At 37.7% G+C, this 12,851-nt stretch overlaps 1 protein-coding gene across 1 annotated transcript in view; it reads left to right on the top strand.

The window, feature by feature from the left end:
* Positions 1-6,783: 6,783 nt before the first annotated feature.
* The window catches only part of ANKUB1 (ankyrin repeat and ubiquitin domain containing 1), a 34,575-nt gene continuing 28,507 nt past the window's right edge, over positions 6,784-12,851 (top strand). Inside the window, exon 1 of the mRNA XM_047876396.1 lies at positions 6,784-6,873. Coding sequence (XP_047732352.1) covers positions 6,784-6,873 — 90 coding nt within the window. The remainder of the gene's footprint in view (positions 6,874-12,851) is intronic.

The following is a 12,851-nucleotide window of genomic DNA, read 5'->3' as shown; positions in this document are numbered from 1 at the left end:
ATAAATGGAATGCAGTATAAAACATCCCACAATTTAGACATGTATGATGCAGGGGTGCCTGGGTGGCTCAGCTGGTTAAGCATCCGACTCTTGATTTCAACTCAGGTCACGATCTCATGGTTCATTAGTTTGAGCCTTGTGTTGGGCTCTGTGCTGTCAGTGTGGAGTTCCTTGGGATTCTCTCTTTCTTCCTCTCTCTCTACCTCTCCCTCGTGCTCTCACGGGCACTCTCTCTATATATACAAATAAATAAACTTCAAAAAATTTTTAAAAATTTATGATGCAGTGAGGGAATAGAGAGAGGGAGGCCAACTTTTCTGGGGAGATCAAGAAGGACTCTTGAAAGGACTGAGTTGGGTTTTGTTTTAGTTTTTGTTTCATATTACTGTATTTTACCTAATTTAATTTTTTTAATTTTTTTTAACGTTTTATTTATTTTTGAGACAGAGAGAGACAGAGCATGAGCGGGGGAGGGGCAGAGAGAGAGGGAGACACAGAATCCAAAGCAGACTCCAGGCTCTGAGCCATCAGCCCAGAGCCCGACGCGGGGCTCGAACTCACGGACCGCAAGATCGTGACCTGAGCTGAAGTCGGCCGCTTAACCGACTGAGCCACCCAGGCGCCCCCCTAATTTAATTTTTTGACTAGTCAATGAGTTCAGATGGTTCAAAACTTGAAAGATATAAAGAGAGAATACAAACACAACAACAAATGCTGGTGAGGATATGGAGCAATAGGAACTCTTGTGCTTTGCAGGTACGAATGCAAAATGGTACAGCTACTCCAAAAGACAGTTTGGTGGTTTCTTACAAAACTAAACATACTCTTACCATACCATCTAGCAATCGTGCTCCAGGATATTTACCCAAATGAATTGCAAACTTACATCCACACAAAAACCCTCACACAGATGTTTATAGCAACTTTATTCATAATTGCGAAAACTTGGAAGTAGCCAAGATGTCCTTCAGTAAGTGAATGAATAAATAAAGTGTGGTACATCCAACAATAGATTATCCCACACTAAAAAATGAGCTATCGAGTCAGGAAAAAGACACAGAAGAACCTTAAATGCATATTACTAACTGAACAAAGTGTATCTGAAAAGGACGCATATTGTATGATTCCAACCATATGACATTCTGGAAAAGGCAAACCCATGGAGACAGCAAAAAGATAAGTGGTTACCAGGGGTAAGGGAGAAAAAGGGGTAAATAGGCAGAGAACGGAAGATTTTAGGGAAACAAAACTATTCTGGATGATACTAAACTGATGGATACATGTCATTATACATTTGTCAAAAACCATGAAATGTACAAGACCAAGAGCATACCCTAATGTAAAGTATGGATTTGGGGTAATGATGATGGGTCAGTGTAGATTCATCAGTTGTAACAAACGTACCATTCAGTTTGGGATTTTGATGTGGGAGGCTATAATGTGTAGGGGCAGGAGGTATAAGGGTATAGGAGAACTCTATGTACTTTCTGCTTAATTTTGCTATAAACCTAAAAGTTCTTTAAAAAAACAATGTCGGGGCACCTGGGTGGCTCAGTCGGTTGAGCATCCGACTTCGGCTCAAGTCATGATCTCACAGTCTGTGAGTTTGAGCCCCACGTTAGGCTGTACACTGACAGCTTGGAGCCTGTTTCAGATTCTGGGTCTCCCCCTCTGTCTGCCCCTCCCCTACTCGTGCCTCTGTCCCTCTCTCTCTCAAAAGTAAATAAATACTTTAAAAAATTTTTTAAAAAGCCCACTGTCTATTAAAAAAGAGAGAGAGAATACAGTGAAAAGTATTGTTCTCACCCTTGACCCTTGGCTGCTCAAGTCTCCTCTCTACAGGCACCAATGGTTCTAGTTTCCTACATATAATCCCAAGAACTTTGAGGTATATGCAAACCTTCCATATTGTATATCATATCTATAGACATGATTTCCCTCTTTCTTCCTCAAATAGTAGTATACAACATATTCTGTTTTGCACCTTACTTTTTTCACCTAATGATATACCTTGGAGATTTCTCCATATTGGTACAGAAAGAACATCCTTATTCTTTTTTATTGCTGTGTATCATTGTATGAATGAAAAATAATTTATTTAATCAGTCCCCTATTGATGGACATGGAAGATGTTTCTAATCTTTTGGTATTACATACAATTCTGCAACAAATAATGTTGTACCTATGTCATTTTGCAAATAGGAATATATATTTGCAAGGATAAAGTTCTATAAATAACGCTGGTATGTCAAAAACATGTGCATTTATACTTTAAAATATATTTCCAAATTTTCCTTTATTTGGAATTATACCAAAATATACTCCCTATAGCAAAATATGACTACAGACTTAGCAAGAGTAGGTAATCAACCTTTTGGATCTTTTACAATTTCCTGGTAAAAAATAGCATCATGTTATAGTTTAATTTACACTTCCTCCTACTATGAGTTAAGCATATATAATATTTGAAAGCCATTTGTATTTTCTTTTCTGTAAACTGTTTATATCATCTATTCATTTTTCTACTGATTTTTTTTTGTCATTTCCTTATTGATGTGTAGGTATTCTTTTTTTTAATGTTTTATTTATTTTTGAGAGAGCGCAAGCAGGGTAGCAGTAGAGAGAGGGGGACGAGGATCTGAAGGGGGCTCTGCACGGACAGCTGTGAGCCCAATGTAGGGCTTGAACTCACAAACCAAGATCATGACCTGAGCCAAAGTTGGGCACCAACCAACTGAGCCACCCAGGTGCCCTAGGTACTCTTTATATATTAAGGAAATTAACCTTTATCTGTAATAGTTGCAAATATCTCCTCACTTTGTCCTTGGCTTTATATCAAGTGGGTTTTTCCATGCAGATTTTTTAAACTATAGTTGAATTTATCAGTGTTTTCTTTAATGGATTCAGTATTTTTTGTCATAGAAAGATCTTATCACTGAAGGTGATTTTTAAAACTTCTTACAGGGGCGCCTGGGTAGCTCAGCTGGTTGAGCATCCGATTTCGACTCAGGTCATGATCTAGCGGTTCATGAGTTTGAGCCCCTTGTCGGGCTCTGCGCTGACAGCCTGGAGCCTGCTTAGGATTCTGTCTCCCTCTCTCTGTGCCCCTCCCTGCTCATAATCTGTCTCTCTCTCAAAATAATAATAATAATGATAATAATAAAAAATATAATTCTTATAAACATATAAGACTAATGTTTTCATAGTTCTATTTTTACATTTAAATTTTTGATTAATTTTTAATTTCTCATGATGCAAGGTAAAAAGTATAGTTCCTTTTTTTCCAGGTTAATCAAATACTATCTTATCTCCCCACACCATCCCCACTGGTGCAAGATGCCACTTTAATCATACACTAAACTCTTATGAGTCAACTTTTATGCTTTCCATTTTTCCACCGATTTTACTGACTGTTCATGTGCCAGTGCTACACTGTTTTAATTATTATACCTTGTAATATGTTTTAAATCTGGTAGGTGAGTGTCTTTCATTACTCTTCCTTTCCAGAGTTCTTCTAGCTATACTGACAGCTTATTTTTCTATATTAATTTTAAAACCATCTTGTACAGTTCAGAAAAAATCCTGTTCGTTCACAATACTGTATTGTATACTTGAAAGTTGCTAAAAGTAGATATTAAATGTTCTCACCACTCACACACACACAAAATGGTAATTGTGTGAGGTGATAGATGTATTAATTAACACTGCTATGGTAACCACTTTACAATATATACATACATCAAATCATCACATTGTATATCTTAAACTTACACAATATTATATATCAATTATAGATCAATAAAGCTGGGAAAATCCTGCTGGTATTTTTATTGGGATAATATTGGTTTATAAATTAATTTAGGAAGAATTGATGACTTTAATGGTTTTGAACCTTCCTTCCAACGTAATGGTATGTTGGTTTACTTGTTCAAGTCTTTTATGTTTGTTGATTATGTTTTTACATTTATGCTATATATCTCTTATGTGTTTCTTGCTCAGTTTACTCCTGAGATATTTTTTCTTTTATAAATGGAGTATTTTCTTCCATTATGTCTTTTATATCTGTCATTTGTTTCTTGAGAGCTACTAATTTTTATATATTAATTTCAAACACAGCCACCTAGCTGAATTATCTCATTATATGTCATAGTGTCAAAAATTGATTGTTATGATTTTTTTGGTTTACAAAAAAAATGTCTTAGAAATGCCTTCTATGATAGGGATAATTTTACTTTTTTCCTATTATTATTTCTCTTACTGAAACATTTTGGCTAATGTTTTGGCAATAACACTAAGCAACAATTGTGGTGATTGTGAATATTCTTACCTTGTTCCAAATGAAACTGAATCTTAAAGGATGACTATAAATTCGAACTCTTTTAATTTGGGGGCACCTGGGTGGCTCAGTTGGTTGAGTATCTGACTTCAGCTCAGGTCATGATCTCATGGTCCATGAGTTTGAGCCCCACATCAGACTCTGTGCTGACAACTCAGAGTCTGGAGCCTGCTTTGGATTCTGTGTGTGTGTGTGTCTGTGTGTGTGTGTGTGTGTCTGTGCCCCTCCTCTACTCATGCTCTGTCTCTCTCTCTCAAAAATAAATAAACATTTAAAAAAAAAGAAGAAGAACTCATATAATTTTAAGTGACAGAAACCAATTAGAGCATGCTTAAGCAAAATAGGCGGAATGTATTATATAAATACAGAGTGTCTCACAATTCAAGGGCAGCAGAAACCATGGGAGTGCTCTCTATGTCCTGTGTTCGTCTTCATATGTCTGTTTCATTCTTTCTTCTTAGATTTCTCTGCCACTCAGTCACATTGGAGGAAGAAGATGATTTACCCACAGTGACTAAGTTGCATGTTACAGATCAAACCACAAGTTCTTATTTTCCTTCAGCCAAAAAGAAAGGATTCTGACAGTTCCATTCTGGTCCAAATAACTGATGATGAGAAAAGGGTCACATTACAAACATCACTGCTGGCGACAGAGGTAAGGAGTAAGTACTTAATGACGTAATTTTGAGCGGGGCATTTACTCCAAAGGCAAGACTACTATAACATACAAAAATACACATGTATTTCAGGAAGCTACAAAGCACTTGGTTGTGATTTCTTAAAGTACATATGCTTCTTTAAGATCCTATGTCTTAGGTTGGTTTCTCTGGAAGCAGAGCCTGAGACAGGGATTGGGATGCATATCAATTACTGAGGGAGTGCACAAGAAAAACTAGCAAGGGAGAGAATTCAGCAGAGTTGGGAAGAAGAAAAAGTGAGAAAGAATGTAGTCTCAGGTAAAGTCCAGCCATAGTCTGATCTACAAGAATCTTTTGCAGAGTTTTCACTCCCTAAGATGAGAAGGCAGGCCTTTTGTAGTCCCTTAGCCATCTGTTATTAAGGCGGGGTGCCTAGTTGTTTGGCAAGGCAGCTCCCATCAACTTAGGGCAATTCTTTAGAGAGGGAGGTGTAGCTATGAGCCTTCGCCAGTCAACAGACACAGCAGCTTGGGGGGAGACACTGAAACAGCATGAACTACAGCCTATGTTAATAAACTTCTTATCAAAATGTTGACAACATAAGAAAATATCATGATGTTGCAACACTTGAAAAATATGAGGCAAAAAGAGTTAGTTTTGCAATTAAATCCTTTGCCCTTTTTATGTTTTCCATTTTCTCAAATTTCTTATGGTTGGAATTCAGGTTGGAAATCACAATGGAATCAACTAACAGGTTAATATTTATGGAGCATCTATCATGTGACTCACATTGTGCTAAATGCTGTTAAGAATACAAAGCAATGCAAGATGAGGATTCTGCTGTGGATGAGGAGGAAATGGAGGAAGAAGACGAGATTTATATACACAAATAATCAGACATAACAGCAGTAAACCAAGTTTATCATACTGGGAGAGCCTTAGAATTAAGTTCCAGTACAAGGCTTACTCTATAAACTTGAGAAATGGTGCTTAATATCTTTTCTCATTTATTGAATAGAGTTTGAAATATTTTCCACCAATGCTAAGGGAAGTTGAAGAAAATAACAATGGTAAATTGTTCTAAATAACATGAAGGCAAGGACTAAAAGACATACAACTATATCGTGTTGCTATTGGAAAGATTCCAGTACACAGAGATGCAAAGGGAAAACCACAGTCATTTGCCTCTGCATTCATCTCCCTGGTGCAAGTGGGCATTGTTCTGTACCCCATGGCGGGATTGGAAATACTGCCAGGGAACAAGTACACAAAGTTGTTAAGGAAACCAGAATGCATCAGCTCAGAGTTATTTACAGAGAACTTTCAGGATTATCACATTCAATAAAATCAACTCTGTTTAAACATGCTTCACTGCTTGCCAGTACATCCCAATCACGTATCTATTTTGAAGGGTCCTTCAATCAGCTGCACTTGAGTAAAAATTCAAGAGTCAGTGAATGATGGTCACATCACAAAAGTGTAATTTATGTGTGGCATTTCTGTATTACATGTTTGATCTTGTTCACACTTGCCCCAACCATTGTCAAGTTCGTTGGCTTCTGTAATATCGGAACAAGGTGGCTGTTGACTGCCATTGATAGAGAGACATTTCCTCCAATGCAGCTGTTGTCTGTGTTACCCAATACTGATACAGCAGGACTTGTCTCTTCACATTCTCTCCACTCAGCTTTCAAGCTAGATAGTAACAGCTGCCTCTGGCCATCGTTTTCATCCTTAATTGTGAATTGGAATTTTTCCAGCTATCCAATTCTTTGAAAAAAGTTGCAGGGTTGTTTGTTTGTTGAGAGAATGAGGATTTTCATAGCCTTTGAGGGATCTTTTGAACCATTTGATGTTTCAGCAGATGAAACTGTGGAGGCTGTCAAGCTGATGATAAAGGTATGTGCTTTGTCCCTAAGCCACTAAGATGTATACTAATTTTAACTATGCAATAAATTTAAACTGTACATGGGGCAGAGATACTATTAGGTACGTTTCCAGCAAACAGGGAACTAAAACTATTTGAAAATATCATTATTTGCTTACATAAAAGTTTGATAAGGATATAGTAACCATGGAGTTGTTAGACAGGAAGCAAACTGAGTCAGTAAATTCTCAGGAAAAAAAAAAAGTTTGACTTCTCTTTATGAAATGTGTGGGTTGTGCACTGGCCAGGTAGTATTATTGCAATTCTTCATAAAAGGACAAAAACAGGGCATTAACTCTAAACTATATAAGTAGAGCATGCCAATTGTCAGATAGATGGCCCATTTGGTGAACAAGTAACTAGAAAGATCCAAAAGATTTTTGAGGTGGAGAGGACTATAGACAACTTCTGAGCTATAGCCTCATTTTGCAACCAGGGAAACTGAAGCTCAGAGAGGCTGACCATCTTACTTATGATTACAGAACCAGGATAAGAAATAATTTGGATTCAGTATCTCTTATAAATTTTTAGAAATATCCCCTCTAAAATGGGAACTTAAGACAAATGTTTAGGTCCTGACCATCAGATAGTAGTTAACTTCGAGACGATCATTTCTATTTGCTGAGGAGCATTTATTGAATCGCAGTCACATGATATTTAATAGATTACTATGATTACTGAAATCTTGATCTTCTAACACAGAGGGTCTTAATCTTTCTATGTCATGAATCCTTTGGCAGTCTGATGAAGCCTATGGATTCCTCAGAATGTCTTTTTTTTTTTTTTTTTAACGTTTATTTATTTTTGAGACAGAGAGAGGCAGAGCATGAACGGGGGAGGGGCAGAGAGAAAGGGAGACGGAGAATCCGAAGCAGGCTCCAGGCTCTGAGCTGTCAGCACAGAGCCCGATGCAGGGCTCGAACTCAGGGACCGTGAGATCATGACCTGAGCTGAAGTCGGACACTCAGCCGACTGAGCCACCCAGGCGCCCCCCTCAGAATGTCTTTAAATGCATACAATAAAATACATACAAAGAAAAGGAAACAAGCAATATTGAAATATGGTTTTCAAACATTACAAAACAAATTTGTGGGGTGCCTGGGTGGCTCAGTTGGTTCAGTGTCCAACTCTTGATTTCAGCTCAAGTCATGATCTCGGGGTTGTGGGATCGAGCCCTGTGTCGGGCTTCATGCTGAGCATGCAGTCTGCTTAAGATTCTCTCTCTCTCCCTCTGTCCCTTCCCTGTTCACATGCATGCACGCTCTCTCTCTCAAAATAAATAAATAAATAAATAAATAAATAAATAAATAAATAAATAAATATTTTTTTAAAAACCAAATTTGTGATATGGTGGACTTAACATATTGACAAATTTTAGCAATGCATCTAATAACTTGTAATTTCAAAGTAGTGATCGGTATAATATTTTGAGATTTCTGCAACAACTATAGCGTGATATGAAAATAGCTATGACTTCTACTGGTGACAAAGTCACAGATATAGCCAACCACTGTTTCTTTAGTTTGTTGCCTATATACACAGTAGTTTGTTGCCTATATATATAATCTCAGTTTAACTTAGAGTTAGTAAAAATAAAACATAGTTTTTCCGAACTAAATTCTATCCGTAAACTTTTGTGGAGGTCTCTAGACTCCAAGGTAAGAGCTCCTGTCTAATACCTCTTCCTTTGTCCAAAATAATTTTATAATTCTCAGTGGGGGAAAAAAACGTAAAAGAAAAGAGATTATATTGTGGGTCTAGTAACGTGGAGATACACTGCTTTGATAATGTGCTATTGATTTTTTTTTAATATATTTTATTTATTTATTTATTTATTTTTTAATCTTTTTATTTTACTTTTTTTTTTATGAAATTTATTGACAAATTGGTTTCCATACAACACCCAGTGCTCATCCCAAAAGGTGCCCTCCTCAATACCCATCACCCACCCTCTCCTCCCTCCCACCCCCCATCAACCCTCAGTTTGTTCTCAGTTTTTAACAGTCTCTTATGCTTTGGCTCTCTCCCATTCTAACCTCTTTTTTTTTTTTTTCCTTCCCCTCCCCAATGGGTTCCCGTTAAGTTTCTCAGGATCCACATAAGAGTGAAACCATATGGTATCTGTCTTTCTCTGTATGGCTTATTTCACTTAGCATCACACTCTCCAGTTCCATCCACGTTGCTACAAAAGGCCATATTTCATTTTTTCTCATTGCCACGTAATATTCCATTGTGTATATAAACCACAATTTCTTTATCCATTCATCAGTTGATGGACATTTAGGCTCTTTCCACAATTTGGCTGTTGTTGAGAGTGCTGCTATAAACATTGGGGTACAAGTGCTCCTATGCATCAGTACTCCTGTATCCCTTGGATAAATTCCTAGCAGTGCTATTGCTGGGTCATAGGGTAGGTCTATTTTTAATTTTCTGAGGAACCTCCACACTGCTTTCCAGAGCGGCTGCACCAATTTGCATTCCCACCAACAGTGCAAGAGGGTTCCCGTTTCTCCACATCCTCTCCAGCATCTATAGTCTCCTGATTTGTTCATTTTGGCCACTCTGACTGGCGTGAGGTGATACCTGAGTGTGGTTTTGATTTGTATTTCCCTGATAAGGAGCGACGCTGAACATCTTTTCATGTGCCTGTTGGCCATCCGGATGTCTTCTTTAGAGAAGTGTCTATTCATGTTTTCTGCCCATTTCTTCACTGGGTTATTTGTTTTTCGGGTGTGGAGTTTGGTGAGCTCTTTATAGATTTTGGATACTAGCCCTTTGTCCGATATGTCATTTGCGAATATCTTTTCCCATTCCGTTGGTTGCCTTTTAGTTTTATTGGTTGTTTCCTTGGCTGTGCAGAAGCTTTTTATCTTCATAAGGTCCCAGTAATTCACTTTTGCTTTTAATTCCCTTGCCTTTGGGGATGTGTCGAGTAAGAGATTGCTACGGCTGAGGTCAGAGAGGTCTTTTCCTGCTTTCTCCTCTAAGGTTTTGATGGTTTCCTGTCTCACATTTAGGTCCTTTATCCATTTTGAGTTTATTTTTGTGAATGGTGTGAGAAAGTGGTCTAGTTTCAACCTTCTGCATGTTGCTGTCCAGTTCTCCCAGCACCATTTGTTAAAGAGGCTGTCTTTTTTCCATTGGATGTTCTTTCCTGCTTTGTCAAAGATGAGTTGGCCATACGTTTGTGGGTCTAGTTCTGGGGTTTCTATTCTATTCCATTGGTCTATGTGTCTGTTTTGGTGCCAATACCATGCTGTCTTGATGATGACAGCTTTGTAGTGGAGGCTAAAGTCTGGGATTGTGATGCCTCCTGCTTTGGTCTTCTTCTTCAAAATTCCTTTGGCTATTCGGGGCCTTTTGTGGTTCCATATGAATTTTAGGATTGCTTGTTCTAGTTTCGAGAAGAATGCTGGCGCAATTTTGATTGGGATTGCATTGAATGTGTAGATAGCTTTGGGTAGTATTGACATTTTGACAATATTTATTTTTCCAATCCATGAGCAGGGAATGTCTTTCCATTTCTTTAAATCTTCTTCAATTTCCTTCAGAAGCTTTCTATAGTTTTCAGCATACAGATCCTTTACATCTTTGGTTAGATTTATTCCTAGGTATTTTATGCTTCTTGGTGCAATTGTGAATGGGATCAGTTTCTTTATTTGTCTTTCTGTTGCTTCATTGTTAGTGTATAAGCATGCAACTGATTTCTGTACATTGATTTTGTATCCTGCAACTTTGCTGAATTCCTGTATCAGTTCTAGCAGACTTTTGGTGGAGTCTATCGGGTTTTCCATGTATAATATCATGTCATCTGCAAAAAGCGAAAGCTTGACTTCATCTTTGCCAATTTTGATGCCTTTGATTTCCTTTTGTTGTCTGATTGCTGATGCTAGAACTTCCAGCACTATGTTAAACAGCAGCGGTGAGAGTGGGCATCCTTGTCGTGTTCCTGATCTCAGGGAACAAGCTCTCAGTTTTTCCCCGTTGAGGATGATGTTAGCTGTGGGCTTTTCATAAATGGCTTTTATGATCTTTAAGTATGTTCCTTCTATCCCAACTTTCTCAAGGGTTTTTATTAAGAAAGGGTGCTGGATTTTGTCGAAGGCCTTTTCTGCATCGATTGACAGGATCATATGGTTCTTCTCTTTTTTTGTTGTTAATGTGATGTATCACGTTGATTGATTTGCGAATGTTGAACCAGCCCTGCATCCCAGGAATGAATCCCACTTGATCATGGTGAATAATTCTTTTTATATGCCGTTGAATTCGATTTGCTAGTATCTTATTGAGAATTTTTGCATCCATATTCATCAGGGATATTGGCCTGTAGTTCTCTTTTTTTACCGGGTCTCTGTCTGGTTTAGGAATCAAAGTAATACTGGCTTCATAGAATGAGTCTGGAAGTTTTCCTTCCCTTTCTATTTCTTGGAATAGCTTGAGAAGAATAGGTATTATCTCTGCTTTAAACGTCTGGTAGAACTCCCCTGGGAAGCCATCTGGTCCTGGACTCTTATTTGTTGGGAGATTTTTGATAACCAATTCAATTTCTTCACTGGTTATGGGTCTGTTCAAGCTTTCTATTTCCTCCTGATTGAGTTTTGGAAGAGTGTGGGTGTTCAGGAATTTGTCCATTTCTTCCAGGTTGTCCAATTTGTTGGCATATAATTTTTCATAGTATTCCCTGATGATTGTTTGTATCTCTGAGGGATTGGTTGTAATAATTCCATTTTCATTCATGATTTTGTCTATTTGGGTCATCTCCCTTTTCTTTTTGAGAAGCCTGGCTAGAGGTTTGTCAATTTTGTTTATTTTTTCAAAAAACCAACTCTTGGTTTCGTTGATCTGCTCTACAGTTTTTTTAGATTCTATATTGTTTATTTCTGCTCTGATCTTTATTATTTCTCTTCTTCTGCTGGGTTTAGGCTGCCTTTGCTGTTCTGCTTCTAGTTCATTTAGGTGTGCTGTTAGATTTTGTATTTGGGATTTTTCTTGTTTCTTGAGATAGGCCTGGATTGCAATGTATTTTCCTCTCAGGACTGCCTTTGCTGCGTCCCAAAGCATTTGGATTGTTGTATTTTCATTTTCGTTTGTTTCCATATATTTTTTAATTTCTTCTCTAATTGTCTGGTTGACCCACTCATTCGTTAGTAGGGTGTTCTTTAACCTCCATGCTTTTGGAGGTTTTCCAGACTTTTTTCTGTGGTTGATTTCCAGCTTCATAGCATTGTGGTCTGAAAGTAAGCATGGTATAATTTCAATTCTTGTAAACTTATGAAGGGCTGTTTTGTGACCCAGTATATGATCTATCTTGGAGAATGTTCCATGTGCACTCGAGAAGAAAGTATATTCTGTTGCTTTGGGATGCAGAGTTCTAAATATATCTGTCAAGTCCATCTGATCCAATGTCTCATTCAGGGCCCTTGTTTCTTTATTGACCGTGTGTCTAGATGATCTATCCATTTCTGTAAGTAGGGTGTTAAAGTCCCCTGCAATTACCACATTCTTCTCAATAAGGTTGCTTATGTTTATGAGTAATTGTTTTATATATTTGGGGGCTCCGGTATTCGGCGCATAGACATTTATAATTGTTAGCTCTTCCTGATGGATAGACCCTGTAACTATTATATAATGTCCTTCTTCATCTCTTGTTACAGCCTTTAATTTAAAGTCTAGTTTGTCTGATATAAGTATGGCTACTCCAGCTTTCTTTTGGCTTCCAGTCGCATGATAAATAGTTCTCCATCCCCTCACTCTCAATCTAAAGGTGTCCTCAGGTCTAAAATGAGTCTCTTGTAGACAGCAAATAGATGGGTCTTGTTTTTTTTATCCATTCTGATACCCTATGTCTTTTGGTTGGCGCATTTAATCCATTTACATTCAGTGTTATTATAGAAAGATACGGGTTTCGAGTCATTGTGATGTCTGTATGTTTTATGCTTATAGTGATGTC

This window comes from Prionailurus viverrinus, chromosome C2 (genome assembly GCF_022837055.1).
Source record: "Prionailurus viverrinus isolate Anna chromosome C2, UM_Priviv_1.0, whole genome shotgun sequence".
Lineage (NCBI taxonomy): Eukaryota > Metazoa > Chordata > Mammalia > Carnivora > Felidae > Prionailurus > Prionailurus viverrinus.
This window is presented reverse-complemented; position numbering and strand designations above follow the sequence as displayed.